Here is a 14,798-nt window from a genome sequence, read left to right on the forward strand (position 1 = left end):
CATTTTATCCACGTGTTCAAAGTAAAAAAAAATATATCTAGTTTTTTATGTTATAATTCTCTTATTACAAGAAGAACACTGTTAATTTCTCCATCCACAAAATCTCATAACCTTTCTTTTCAAATTCAACAATAAAAATTGAATAAATCTACTTACTGGGGTTACGAACGGCTACCAAGAGGCAACACACAAAGGGTATGAACATCTCTTATTTACTGGCGTGTGCTCTGCACATATTAATCACTTTTTTTTTTTAATTATAAAAAAATTAAAATACCCTTGACCCTGCAGGATAATTTTTCCAAATCCAAGATTAAAAAACCTAAAGTACACCTTGACCTTAGACAAAAAAAATTAACCCCGGAGATTATATGATAATTACATTATACAAAAATATAAAAAACCAAAAACACCTCTCAAACATTAGTTGTGTATTTTTTCAAGGGTATAGAAGTAATTATACTATACAATAAATATATTAAAATATGATTTTATCTCGAAGTGTGTATGTTTATTTTATTTTATTTTTTTTTGTTATCGAAGGACTTATAATTGTTTTAGTTTTATTTGTAATTATATAAGATTCATGTAATTTTTATATTTCTTTACACTATCTACTTTGGCACCGATTTTTTTTATTCTACAGTGTAGCCATCCACCCAAACTCAACCAACTTAACCTACACCGCAAAACACCCAATGAAAACCGTAAAACCCTTCATGACATTTTCATTAGGAACATTTCCGAACCCCCTTAAACCCTAAAATAAAACCTCTCTCTGTTTCTCTCACACAGTCAATCAGATTTCACTAAAATGCCGTCGATAATGGCAGCAAGTAGATCAAATCCTCTTCTAAACTCGCTCCCTCGCTTCCTCACATGGCGATCCTTAGGGTTCCGCACCATTTGTAGTGGCCGTCTCGGCTTCGCTCCCTCCGATCCTGACCCGGAACCACCCGTTTCCACCGCCGGTACCAAGTTCCTTGAGACCTTTAGAGAAGAATTCGAGATCGGTTCGCGCTTAATCACTTTTGAAACTGGAAAAATTGCTCGATTCGCTAATGGCTCTGTCGTTTTGGGGATGGAAGAGACTAAAGTGCTTTCTACTGTCACTTCTTCTAAAGGCGATTCTGTTCGCGATTTTTTGCCTCTCACAGTATGTTATTATTTTTTAATCGGTTATTTTCCTTTTTGTTAATTACCATGTTTAAAACAAACAATGATTTGTTATTGGTTTTCAGAAGATAATGCTCTTTTATTGGCTACTAGAATTCATATGAAATGAAAATGGTTTCCTTTCTATAGCCTGCGTTAACTGGAATTTCTTGAAAAAAAAAAAAGAAGAGGAAAAACAAAGAAAATAGAAACCGTAAATGATACCAACTGGCCCTAAATGATGCCGCTGTTCTCATTATTATTTGTTTGAAAGGTTGATTATCAAGAAAAGCAATTTGCTCAAGGTGTGATTCCTAGTACTTACCTGCGAAGAGAGGGTGCACCGAAAGAACGCGAACTTTTATGTGGTCGGCTTATTGATCGACCTATAAGACCACTCTTTCCTGCTGGATTTTACCATGAGGTTCAGGTATGCTGTTAATATTTTGCCTGCCCTTCACTTTTGGTAACTTCTGACTCCCTTTTTATTCTTTGATGTCTACTGATAAATATTGATTTCTTTGTAGGTTATGGCAAGTGTTCTTTCTTCAGATGGGAGACGTGATCCAGATGTAATGGCAGCTAATGCAACGTCTGCCGCTCTTATGCTGTCTGACATTCCTTGGGGTGGTCCCATTGGAGTGATTCGCGTAGGAAGAATTTGCGGACAGTTTGTTGTTAATCCAACCATGGATGAGGTGATACTCCATGTGGATTGCTTTACTTATTTTTTTATTCAGAACAATGCCCTGATCAATATTTTGGTGTAGGTTTAGGTAATGAGATCAGTTCTTTTAGTTTCTTGTGATTTGTTGGATGCTTATCATGAAGGCATATGGTTGCATAGTTCTTATGCGTATTGAAATTCTGTGATTTTTGCACTTAGTTCTTGAAACTGTATCCTATTTAATCCTCTCTTTTTTTGGGTTCATTCTTTTGTTCTTTCCTGTCTTCAAATACTATGAGCCTGTGAATCTAGTAATAAGATAGCAACTTTTGTGAGACCTGAAACTTATAGGACCATAGCTACTATAGCAAATCATACTGGTTTAGTTCATTTTAGCAGAGCAAATTCTTCCACAATCAGTTACAAACATATCTTTCGCTTGTGATCTGAAGAGTTTGGTATTCATTGCTGGTCTATACTTAACTCTTTTTTAACTCACATGCTTGACTCTGAAAACAAGCTTTCCTGGCCTATGATGAAATTGCTTCAAGTAGTTATATACCTTGAAAATATCTAGAACTAGCCAGTACATGAATATTGTCTTCTGTCATGCAAGTATATCATTCCATCTGATTGGTACTCATTGGGTCTATGCAGCTTAGCTTAAGTGATCTGAACTTAGTATATGCCTGTACAAAGGACAAAACTCTAATGATAGATGTGCAAGCTGGTGGGATCTCAGAGAAAGATCTAGAAGCTGGGTTAAGACTGGCACATCCAGAGGTGAGCAGTTAAACTTTTTATATTTTCCACTATATTTCTGTTTATGAATTGGATTGTTATGCTTGACTCTGATTATCAGGCAGTGAAGTATCTTGAACCTCAAATCAGACTAGCCGCGAAAGCTGGGAAGCATAAGAAGGATTACAAACTATCTTTGGTGTCAGATAGAACATTGGAAAAAGTTCGAAACTTGACAGAAGCAAAGATTGAAGCTGTCTTTACAGATCCTTCGTATGGTAAGGTGCGTGAAAATCTGATATCAACGAGTTATCCTGCAGTTTAAGTTCTTTGTACATGTGTGTTGAGCATGCTGTGTTTGCTTGTGTGCATGTAAGTGTGTAAGATACGAACATAGTGATTACACTATATACTATATTTCTCTATGATTTCAGGTTTTATATCATACTTATTTTTACTTGTTCAGTTTGAGCGTGGAGAAGCCTTAGACAATATTGCACAGGAAGTAAAAAGAACCCTTGAAGAAGAATGTGATACAGAAAGCGTAACAGTTCTTTCGAAGGTTGTAGACAGAGTACGAAAGGGGGTAAGCTGTGCACACAAATAGTAGTCTAATGGTTCACTGTTTAGTTTTTCATTAATATTTTATTGCAAATTTACAGGTGGTTACTAAAATTTATTCAATTTCCTTTTCCTATTCTGATTAGGATGAGCAATGGACTGGTACCAATGAACCTTTTTTTCTCACTTCAGTAACTGATAATTTTATCAAAGTGTATAGGGCTGGCCTGCATGGTTTCCTGTGGAATTAACACCACGTTTGAGAAAAAAGCCAATTCTTTTCCAGTCATATTAGCTGTTTGCATTTATTCTTATTTTGCCAGTTGGATTGCTCAGGGTTCACAGTTCTCAAATCATGTAAAAATATCAGGTTGTCCGCAACAGGATTCTTGCAGAGGGATTTAGAGTTGATGGGAGACACCTTGATGAAGTGAGGCCATTGTATTGTGAAGCAGGTTATTTACCTAATTTGCATGGATCTTCACTTTTTTCTCGTGGAGATACCCAGGTTAGCCTGCTTTTTTCTTTTGCCTGTATTTGATGACATACAGTGCTGAAATGTTTGATCAAGAAATATAAGCACAGAATCAAGGATAATGCTATGTTTTGTTGAGAGTATTTTTGACTCTAGGGTATATTTGATAATCTCTAGGTTCTTTGTACTGTCACTCTTGGTGCACCTAGGGATGCTCAACGTTTGGATTCCTTGGTCGGACCCCCAACAAAGCGTTTCATGCTTCATTATAGTTTCCCTCCATTTTCAATTAATGAAGTTGGCAAAAGAGTTGGTCTGAACAGACGTGAAGTTGGTCATGGTAAACCCAATTTGACTTTCATAATACTATGTCATATGAGTGAAATAATGAATAGTACAAAAGCTTGTTTATTTCAAGTTGACCTTCTGAGACTTCAGATAATATTTTTCACAGCTTGAGTTAATTCAAATTTGGCAGTTTAATTTAAAAATTTGTCAAACTTCATATAATTATGATGGAGCTTTAGTTTTTCTACAACATGTATTTCCTATTTTTTGGTGTTGTTTTGGAAGTTTCATAGAGCAAGCAAGTCCATATTCCATTCAGCTTATTCTGTGTGCTTATTTGAGAATATAGAATTGGCTTTTATCTGTTTATTAAAGTGCAGTTAGTCTGAAATGGTGCTCGTGTTACCTTCCAAACACTGATGAAAGACAGGTAGGTTTTTAACTTATCCTAAAAAATATGGTTGGAGCTGATGTGTAGCTTAACAACAATCAACCACTGTGTACACTATAAGTAATCTGTTCAAGAATTGGCCTTACTGTATTTGTGTTCCAATCTTGTTTGTATATGATTCTAAAATAGTAGCAAGGTAGTACTTGGAAATAAATAAATTACAGAACCAACCTAGAAGTATGACATACGCAGGCTGTCTGATCTTGTTTATGACACTAATAATAGAATTGTATTCATTTGTTTTGGGGGTTTAAATTTTTTATATGCTGATGAATGGATGATTTAAAATTATTTCCATCCATCCGTCCGTCCGTCCGTATGTATGTATGTATATGTGTGTGTGTGTGTGTGTGTGTGTGTCTACCTCTTACATAATGTTTGGGAGACTAGAAAATGAGTGAAAAGGACATGGGGAGAGGACAATGCTTTTTTTCTTGCTTGGGAACTTGAGGGAGAGAAACATTGGCCGGGGGGGAGGGGGTTTCCAATGCGCCTTTACCTTTTTTCATATGAGAAGTTATAGACTTGCAATTTTTCTTAACAAGTGTTACATTAATTTGATGTAAATGGTACAAAAGTATTTTATCTTCCACTTTCTTTGCTCCAAAAAAGAATAAATCATAACTTTATTTCCCTCCATTTTCATTCCAGCCAAAGTCCAAAAAAAAAGTGGAGGAAATGCTAGTCTCCTTACCTCATTTTATCCCATGTTTACACCCCTCTCCCCCTCCTTTTCTTTGTTGTTCATTTTTATTCCAAACATAGAATTAGAGATTTTTACTGTATTTCTATAGCAGGTTGTAATTAATTTCACTTGACAAAGAAGAAAGATCGAAACATTCTTGATGGGTAAGATAAAGAGCCCTTAGAGCTTAGTACCTTGCTGACCTGCTGGTGCCATTTTTCCTCATTAGTTGATGCTTGAATGCATATAATTATTATTCTCAACTCCTGTGGTTGCAAAATATAGTATAACTATGTGTGGAAAAATATTTAGCTTATGGTCTTCGTTCTTTTTAGAATTCTTAGAAAATAGTCATTGAGAATTATTAGCTCCAAATGACCAAGCACTAAATGATTCAGCACAGTGACCTATTTTTTCTTGGCCTTGATTGTGTTAGAACTTTGATAACCTTGCTCTGCAATTGATGGTTACTAAAGTACCTATGCATCTAAATGATTTTCTAACCCATATTTTGTGCATGCTGTCTTCATCATTTCTAGGAACTCTTGCAGAGAAAGCCTTGCTTGCTGTTTTGCCTCCCGAGGATGATTTTCCATATACAGTTCGCATCAATTCAGAAGTAATGGCATCTGATGGTTCAACTTCAATGGCGACTGTTTGTGGAGGTTCCCTTCTCAACTTACAACTATAATAGCTCATTGTTTTCCCTTTGTTTGCTTTTTGTGCATATTATCTGCCTAAAAAGTTGGATTGAACTTTCTTGTGATTACCATAGGATAAGTTGACTAGGCTGTGAGGAATTTTGGTACAAGTTCTAAAAAACTTGACAACTTTAGTTTGTGTCATATGACTATATAAATCTATGCGGGTCTATTCATTTATGCCTTTTGTTAATAGCTAGCATGACATATGTTTCTTTTTCTCCTCCAACCAAATAGGCAGTATGGCCATGATGGATGCTGGCATCCCATTGCAAGAACATGTTGCTGGTGTTTCAGTGGGTCTTGTTAGTGAAGTTGATCCATCAACTGGTGAAATTAAGGACTATCGTATAGTGACTGATATTTTGGTGAGATTCTTACTTGGTTTGTTTGCATTATTGTATTGTGGATTGTAGTATATTCTTTTACATGTTGGTAACTTTTTAATTTCAATGCTGAAGGTCATTGCAAGCTGTTAGGATTTTTTGCTTGTTATTTTCTTCCTTAGTATTGGTTTGGAAGCTTCTCTATTTAACTAATGTCAATCTTATCTGCTGCTATTATTAAGCAATCATTTGGACTTGTACGAGAGTTTCTTTATTTTACATGTTATCTGTTTTCAGCTTTTGAAAGTCCTTCCAAACTTTTGCTCAGTTTCTTTTTTATTGGATTTGGGTTCTTCAAGGGCCTGGAAGATCATTTAGGGGACATGGACTTCAAAATTGCTGGAACACGTAAGGGAGTTACTGCAGTTCAGTTGGATATAAAACCTGCTGGAATTCCTTTAGATATCATTTGTGAGTGTTTAGAGCCAGCTCTTAAAGGGCGTCTTCAAATCCTTGCCCGCATGGATCAAGAGATTAGTGCACCACGCACTCAGGATCATAGAAATTCTCCTCGATTGGGTTGGTTTTTCAACATCCTCTATGCATGTTTTTTATCTTGTGCTGATTATATTCATTTTCTACCTGCTCAAAAGTTTTCATCCATGATGCAGCTACCTTAAAGTTCAGCAATGATGCTCTTCGTCGCTTGATTGGGCCTCTAGGTGTTCTTAAGAGAAAAATTGAAGAGGATACAGGTTCAATTCAAACTTGACAATGCTATGTGTGGCATTATATAAATTATTATAGCTCCATTCAATTGATAGGGTCTTTTGGCACTGAATTGTGATTTGACTATTAATGCTTTACCATTTGACTATTGTTTGATACTTCTCCATAATATCTGATAATAGATGGCATATTGAGAAGAAATAATGCCTGCATATGATGCATTTTAATAACCTAGCATTTCTACTCTGTCTTGCCTTTCAGGTTGTTCGTATAAATTAGTATGAAATTCATCAATTCAAACTTTAGTATTTAGGACACTTCCATGAAAGTATATTCCATATTCAAGTCTTGGTCAATCATCCCACTTCCTACTTGCTTTCCTTATTCCCATATGACTTGTTAGAACATTTCAATTTTTTTGGGGTTTTATTTTAAGACTTTCTCTTTAGTAGTTCATTCCTCTAATAATATGTACAAGTGGAACATGGTTCACTTTAAGTTCGGGACAGGAATATTAGTGTGTGTGTTTTTTAAACATATAGGCACTGTAAGGTAGGGATGAGTTATCAATGACAATTTACAAACATGTTACAAGTATTTCAGACTTCTGGATTATACAATTTTTTTTCCAAGGGAAACCAATCCATTTCATAATTTTTTTATGCTTGCCAGTCTGTGGTAACCTAATGCAATAATTTTTAGAATATTCCATGTAAATTTTAGAAAATTTCAACTACTATGATTGGATATCAATTTGATGTTGACTATATTACAATTTTTGTGTGCATTATTGCATAATCTAGGTGCACGGATGTCTGTAAGCGACGAAACACTTACTATACTTGCCAAGAATCAGACTGTACTGGAAAGAGTGCAAGAGAAGGTTTTGTTTCTCTTTTGTGTTCTGTTCAGCCATTTATATCTTTCCTTATTTTGATTGAGATCTGCTTCTCTTGAGCAGTGCAGAACATTGAAAAACTTGAATTTTCACGTCACTAGCACAGTTATTATTTTTAATTATTCATACCATGCCTCAGAACTTTGCTGCCTATTTCTCAAGCTTTGGAACTATTAACAGAAAGAAATCCACAGTCACTCCAGGAGCTTTTTCATGCTAATTTGAATGCAAGGGAACCAAGTGCTTCAAGGGTTTTAATCTGAATCCTTGATATTGTCAAATTGCTCCCCCCACCCCAGAAAAAAAAGAATTATAGATTTTAGATAAATGTCTGTCTCTCTTTTCATGTTTTAGAAATAAAATGCAATATTCTCTGGGATAGCAGTTTTACCCTCTCCATGCCATAAGTTTCACGTGGCAATATATCCATATTCAATGGTTTAATGAGTGGTGATTGGGAGATCTATTGCTTGTTACAAGTTGCATGACTGCTTCTACATTTTTCTCCTCAGATTGATTTTATAATCGGCCGTGAAATTGAAGTTGGTGGGATTTACAAAGGCATCATTTCTTCAATAAAGGAATATGGTGCTTTCGTGGAGTTTAATGGTGGCCAGCAAGGTCTGCTACATGTTTCTGAATTATCACATGAACCGGTATGAAATAGCATGGTGACATAATGTAAATTGGAGCTCTCTTAATTGCCTTCTCTTCATTTTCTGCCTGGCTGCGCAATTTATTTGGGTCCAATATTCTGTTGCTTAAATGCCCAGTAGTGGGACATGTTATAGAAATGCATAGATCTCTGGCAATCTTATGCAATTTATGTTCTGTTCTTAAAATGGCACGATCTCTTCATCCTTGGGATGAATTTAATTGAAGATTATCAAAGCATATTTCTTTTATTTTAAACTTGAGTTTGTTTGAGTCCCAGAGACTCAAATTTACCAGCATAGGAAGTTAATTGGACCTTATACTTGAAAGTGCCAATTTCAGGGTGTTTATGATTAGCTGAGGTCATCTTCAATGAACTTTGTCCTTGTTGAATGATCAAATACGGTCTTGAGTCTGTTGTGTCTTTGTTAAGCATTGTCCTTTGCTAGTACAAATTAAAAGGTTTTATATTTTTTTAATATATCTTGCAGTGCTTCTTTTATTTTTCCTTTTGCCTTCTGGGTTTGGATAGAATATGACACTGTCATATGACAATTAAAGCTGGCAATTATTCATGGAGCTAAAAGGCCTTGGGAGTGAATACTAGCAAAAAACACGGGAGTGCCATGAAATGAAAAAAAAATATAAATAAATTAAATCTACCACCTTGGAGAAAAGAGCAGTTTAGTTGTAGGAGTGGGAAGGCCTTGCTGTTTTGGTGGGCAAGATGCAAGTTGGCAAGCAGCCTGACCTGTTTCATGTTTTGCAAAGAGGCCATTGGTCGTACCAACTATCATTTGATTGTTAAGTTTTGGAGCACCATGCTTTAAGTAATTGCTGAGGGACAAAATTTTCAGCAGAATCTGTTACCTGGATAATGACAGTTGCATTCAATTATCTGAAAGAGGATAAAAATTATTGAAAAAGAAAGAAAGATGGACAACCAATTAACGGAGGGGAATTGGCTACCAAGTCGTTATGGATTTTTGACGCCTTATTCGAAACATTTTGTTTTCATGGTTTGGTTATGTTTTGCTTTTCAGTTGTGATATAACTCTTTGGTGCATTAGATTTATGTTTTGAAACAAAATGTGATTGGAATTAAAGAATGTCCTATCTGTTGAAATTTATGCTCAAAACTCTGCTGCTATTGATACCTTCAGAATTCAGATTTCTCCCCTAAGGGCTTATGAATGGATTAACGTTCTTACGCTTCTATGTTAAGTTCTACATATGGTTTTACATCTTTTCCCCTCATCAGGTCTCCAAGATTTCAGATGTCATATCTGTTGGGCAGCAGCTTTCCTTGATGTGCATAGGGCAGGATGTACGTGGCAACATCAAATTATCCCTTAAAGCAACTTTACCCCAGTTGAAATCTAAGAAAAATAATGTTACTGAGGAACCTGTTCCTGTTATTAAAGAAGCACCTAAAGTTTGGACCTCAGTTGGGAATTTGCCTAATGAACAAGAAGAGCAGAAAATTACAGATGCTGAGTTGATGTTAAGTAGGAGCACTGTAAAGCCTTCAACTTCCTCAAATCCTGGTTTTCTGATTCGAAGTGCTGCAGAGTGTGACGAGGAGGACAAAACTGTCAGTTTGAATCAGGGTTCTAAGAGCAATTCTAAAACTTTACGGGCTACGAAACGGGATCGCAAGCAAAAAACAAAGGTGCCTGAAAGTGATGATTCTGATGCATCAATCTATAGTTCTGGTCACTCTTCACATACTGTCGATCATTTGAATGACGAGGATGCCAAAGTGGTGTCACCTTTGAGTGCAAAAAGCCTGAGACTTGGAATGAAGATTGCTGCCAAGGTTTATCAAATTCGTGCACTTGGGTTAGTCCTTGATTTGGGTAATGGAGTTCGTGGAATGTATCGGTTTGAGGTACGCATTGACAATGATTTTGAATTGGCATGTATTTCTTGAACAATATTTTGCGTTTCTTATCTTTTTTATTTGCTGCCACTGTATAGTAATCATTTTTGAGAACCAAAAATTATTTGTTTGTTCATGATTAAGTTTATTGGTTGACAGCCTACAGAATACAAAAACAATCTTAGTAAATTCATTCATTCATTTATAGTGAAAGGTTTCCAGTCTTTTTAAAGCATTGACAACTTTTTTATTGTAAAAATCTGATTTTAAATTAGGGGCACCTTTTCTAGGCGATGATTGGTTTTGTGTTTTGGTCTTTTGTTTTGTTGATTTAAGGGATGTCTTATTCTTGAATAAAATAAAAATCTGAAATTCAAATGACATTTCTTTTTTCTCTCCCTCCATTTTCTGCTTGGCTTTTCTTTGGTCCGTGAAAATCACCATCTTTGCATCTCCATGCAGACCAATGGAAAGAGGGACTTTGAGATTGGTGATGAGTTGCTAGTCAAGTGTACAAGCTTTTCTAGCAAGGGACTTCCAGTTATGTCCTTGGTGGATGATCAGTGATGCTCATTGACTATCCACTGTCTTAACATAGATGGTAACCAGCAGACGCCGAACTGCAAGAAGCTCTTGTATCTACCAGGAGCTGGACGTCAAACTGGTGATAGAAATTTTGACTGAAGTTGCACATGATTGAGTTGTATTTATGTTCAATAATGCAGATGGATCTTCGGTTTGAGCAGCATTCTCACTTGACAAAACTATGCCCCCCCTTTTTCTTCTTCTTTTTGTTACAAGGAGACTCCAACCTTGAGTGTAGTGCGGAATGGGATGACAGCATGCCGGTTAAACTACAGGTGAACAGCAAGTGCAGTGTTATTTAAATGCGTGATAAATGGTTATTTTGGCCGTGAAATTTTTGTTTAGCTAGGGTTAGCTAGATATCTCTGATTATAATCTCGTTTTATGAAGTTGGTATCTATAATAGTTAAGAGAACAGGTAGTGGCCTTCTGTTAGAAAGGTGAGGACAATGTAATTCTAGTATATTAATTTTGCTCAAAGTTTTTAAGCAAATTGAGTGCTGGAATAGCTCTAGGGTTTGCCTATTTCATCTTATCTTGACATGATGAAGTTGGAAGAACATTTGAAATCATTCTCTCCGTTTTATTTTTTTTCCAGCTCTCTACTTGGATATTTGAAAATTTTAATATGTGAAATCGCTGTTATTAGGCTTGAAAGCCAGTGGAAGTTTTTGGCCTTCTTCCAAGGAAGAGGAGTCGAGCAGTCAAAGCCCCTCGGTGCGCGCGCTCGTGGGTGGTAAATGTTTTTATGCATGTCATGAACTAGCAATTACGGTAAGGGATGCACATAAATGTATGCAATTAAGCTAATAACAAGAATGAGTTAGGATGATAACAAGATCAATTAGCTAAACAATGACACCTGTAGTTTCATTGGAAGGTCTAAACATCGTTTTCTTTTCACTCGTAAATACAATTGTAATAATCAAATCCATATTCCCTTTCTCAAAAGCTTTTTTCTATTTTTATTTTTTAAAATTTACTTATTTCATTAAAGATGATATTTTGTTGTTATGGGTTGTGAAATAATTTTTCAAAATGTTTTTTTATTTGAAAATGTATTGAAATAATGTTTTTTATTTCTTAAAAAATATTTTTGATATTAACATGTTAAAAAAATTTAAAAAAACTAAATAAATAATTAGAAGTAAATTTTTTAATTTTTTTTAAATTAATGTTTTCAACTCAATAACAAAAGAGTTTGATGATTAATTAAACAAATCAAATTTCATCATTAGTTTAAACTTTATTATTTTTATGAAAAAGCTTGAATAATTTACTACTCTACTTAGAATGTTCATGGACATGAAATATAACTTTATAATTATTATTTAAAAGAATATTAGTAAAATACAATACTTCATTATATCTTGAGTGCAAATTAACTACAAAATACGCACCTTAGATGAGATTTTAACATTCAAATTAAGGTTTATATACAATATTAAGATAAAATATTAATTTTTTTTTAAATATTGTATTCGTATATTCATATTCATATTCATAGTTATTTGATTTTTTTTTTTAATAAGCTTGAGTTTGATAAAAATAAAATAATAAACCAAGTTTAAACACTCTTTGTAGTTCAATGTAATATTCAATTCAAGCTCGGCTCGAACTCAATATTGTTCTTATGGACAAATCTCAAATATCATGAAACTTGACTTGATGAACCACAGCTCGACTCAGCTCATTTACAAACCTATCTGTATGTGCTGCAGATTTTTTTTAAGTATTGTTTGATTATTTTGAATGGCTGCCAACGTGGGTTTTAGATATTTTAATTATTTTATGGTTCAGAAATCAGGATATTAAATCACCAGTGACGATAGCCACAAATGACAAAGGATTAGGTAATATGTTAACAGAAGGTGGTTTTGGTATTCCGTACAAAACATGACACAACAAATGGGATTGGACTGGACTGGATAATAGATGAGATTGGAATAAACACATTTTTTTTTTTTGGTGTGTAATGGAGAGGATAATGGTAGATGAAGCTCTTGCAAAAGTTTATTCTGGTCCCTGATTTCTTTTAAAAAACATTTTAATTCCTATTTTATTTTTATGATATTTTAGTCCTTATTTAAACTTTCTTCGGCCGTCTAGTTTTCTTGGTATATTTATTACCCAATAGTACTTGAATCATAAAACTTCTTGCAATTAAATGCTTATATGTAAAAATTCATTTTAATAAAATGTAGGTAAACTTGGTCAAACTTTAGCCAACCGAATTATAAAATAAATAAGTAATAAATAGATAATGAATAATAGAAAAAAATTAAGAAATAATGATTTTGTCCATAATACTGGATAAGCTTGTTTTACTACAATAAGTTTATATCTTAGATAATTTTGGATAAGAAAAGGATTAATCCTTGGTTTGTCCAATGCTACACTAACTACTACAATTTTTTCCATCATTTCAAGACACGTTTCAAACAATGCACAACTTGTACTTTGAAATTGAGTTCCAAACTTTGTTTCATAAAAAAATTAAAAATATATTGTTTATTTTTTTTTATATTTTTTATTGTTTTGATATCAAAAACAATTTTTTAAAACAAAAAGAATATGATTTTAATATAATTCAGAGTAAAAAATACTTTAAAAAACAATTAAACAACACTTTAATTTGTCTCTTGCATGCAAAACAAATTCTCGGTCTACATGCAAGAGCTGAATTTGTGGTGGGGGCGGGGGGCATAAGAGATAAGTAGATTATTTGTCATGGAAGGAGAGGTTAGCTAGTCTTGTTGTCAGCTGGTGGTGGGGCTGCGGGTGGAGATGCCAATGATTGGTGCTAGTGTTGGCTGTTGGAAGAAAGTTCGTGGCGGTGAGGAAGAAGTTTGTAATGGCTACTCTTGACGCGAGGGTGGCCTATTGGTAGTCGAGTGGGTGGCTTATGGCGAAGCTGTTGATGGAGAGGTTGGTGTCGAGGTTATCGTGGCTAAGCATAGTTTTGAAACCCAGCCCAACCCGACGGGTCTACCCGGGACCGGGCTGCCCTGGAGCCAGAACCGGGCCGAGTTGAAGAAAAAATGAAGGAAGGAAAAACTCAGTGTGACCCGACAAGACCCGGCCGCAAACCCGTTGACTTTTATTTTTTTTTTTTTTTTACTAAAACGACGTCGTTTTGATTTTTTCAAAAAAACATTTATTTGACCCGGTCAAAACTCGGAACCCGAGCCTTAGACCAGGCCGGGTCTTAAAACTATGTGGCTAAGGACACGATAGAAAGAGAGTGAATAATAATGGCGGAAAAAACTCAGGAGAAGACTGGTTTTTTGCCAACTTTTGCCTTTGCTTTTTTGATGCACAAGGCTTGAAATTCATCCCTATTTATAGAGGGTGGAAGAGAAACATTATTTTTACTGGTGTAAAATCTTGGCCCTTGATTCAGTCCGGAAGGATCACAATCGTTAGCTTAAAGTGGTCATCATGAACTGTCAAATTTGATAATTGAAAGCTGTCTGAGTTCGCCTTTTAAGTCGGTGCTATAACCACTGTGGTGTTAATCGGCCACAAAGAACTATATTGGGGTGTGGTCAAGTATCATACCATCAAGTTGGTGTATGGTTGTTAGGTTTTGGTTGATAGATGAAACATTAAATACTCTGAAAAGATAATCATCTTAGCAGTATATTCGGGTGAAAAAGGAAGAAGATAATGAACAATAACTAGACAATGTATTGTCAAGTCTTTTTTTACTATTTGGCTAAAAAAACAATGTTGTTTTGGTCAAAATGCGTTGTTTCATTTTAATGAAACAATTTAGTTTTGGCTAAAGTTTAATTTGGTTTTCTGACTTTTAATTTCTTTCAATCGCAACTCTAATTAACTTTATTTAATTTTATGTAATTTTATCCCTACCAAACTTCAATATCAACCCTGAATTCTAGCGTCCTTTTCTTATTAGTTCTTGGTCTTGGATTTATGCAGATTAACTGTCAATTGACCATTAAACTTTCATTTTTCTTCAATTGCACCCCTGATTTCA

The 14,798-nt window shown here is 34.8% G+C and overlaps 1 protein-coding gene across 2 annotated transcripts; it reads left to right on the forward strand.

The window, feature by feature from the left end:
• Positions 1-702: 702 nt before the first annotated feature.
• Positions 703-11,749, forward strand: LOC118036891 (polyribonucleotide nucleotidyltransferase 2, mitochondrial). Of its 2 annotated transcripts, XR_012168705.1 has the most exons (17): positions 703-1,156; positions 1,430-1,585; positions 1,683-1,853; positions 2,480-2,605; positions 2,685-2,846; positions 3,030-3,149; positions 3,495-3,632; positions 3,777-3,939; positions 5,563-5,688; positions 5,962-6,092; positions 6,410-6,629; positions 6,722-6,805; positions 7,583-7,662; positions 8,190-8,333; positions 9,593-10,222; positions 10,676-11,073; positions 11,448-11,749. XR_012168705.1 is itself a non-coding variant. In XM_035042745.2 (16 exons), exons 1-16 carry the CDS (start codon positions 815-817, stop codon positions 10,778-10,780), a joined length of 2,898 nt encoding a protein of 965 aa, XP_034898636.1. In that variant the 5' UTR covers positions 703-814; the 3' UTR covers positions 10,781-11,391. The 2 variants fall into 2 exon arrangements, 1 of the variants encoding a protein (XP_034898636.1); XM_035042745.2 differs by lacking the exon at positions 11,448-11,749 and having other exon boundaries at positions 10,676-11,391.
• Positions 11,750-14,798: the final 3,049 nt, after the last annotated feature.

Source organism: Populus alba, chromosome 1 (assembly GCF_005239225.2).
Source record: "Populus alba chromosome 1, ASM523922v2, whole genome shotgun sequence".
Lineage (NCBI taxonomy): Eukaryota > Viridiplantae > Streptophyta > Magnoliopsida > Malpighiales > Salicaceae > Populus > Populus alba.

Excerpts from the sequence above, each read along its gene's own strand:
- LOC118036891 (XM_035042745.2), top strand. The coding sequence starts at position 815 with ATGCCGTCGATAATGGCAGCAAGTAGATCAAATCCTCTTCTAAACTCG. Across the intron at positions 6,093-6,409 it reads GTATAGTGACTGATATTTTG|GGCCTGGAAGATCATTTAGG; the intron begins GTGAGATTCTTA and ends GGGTTCTTCAAG. Across the intron at positions 7,663-8,189 it reads TGGAAAGAGTGCAAGAGAAG|ATTGATTTTATAATCGGCCG; the intron begins GTTTTGTTTCTC and ends TTTTCTCCTCAG.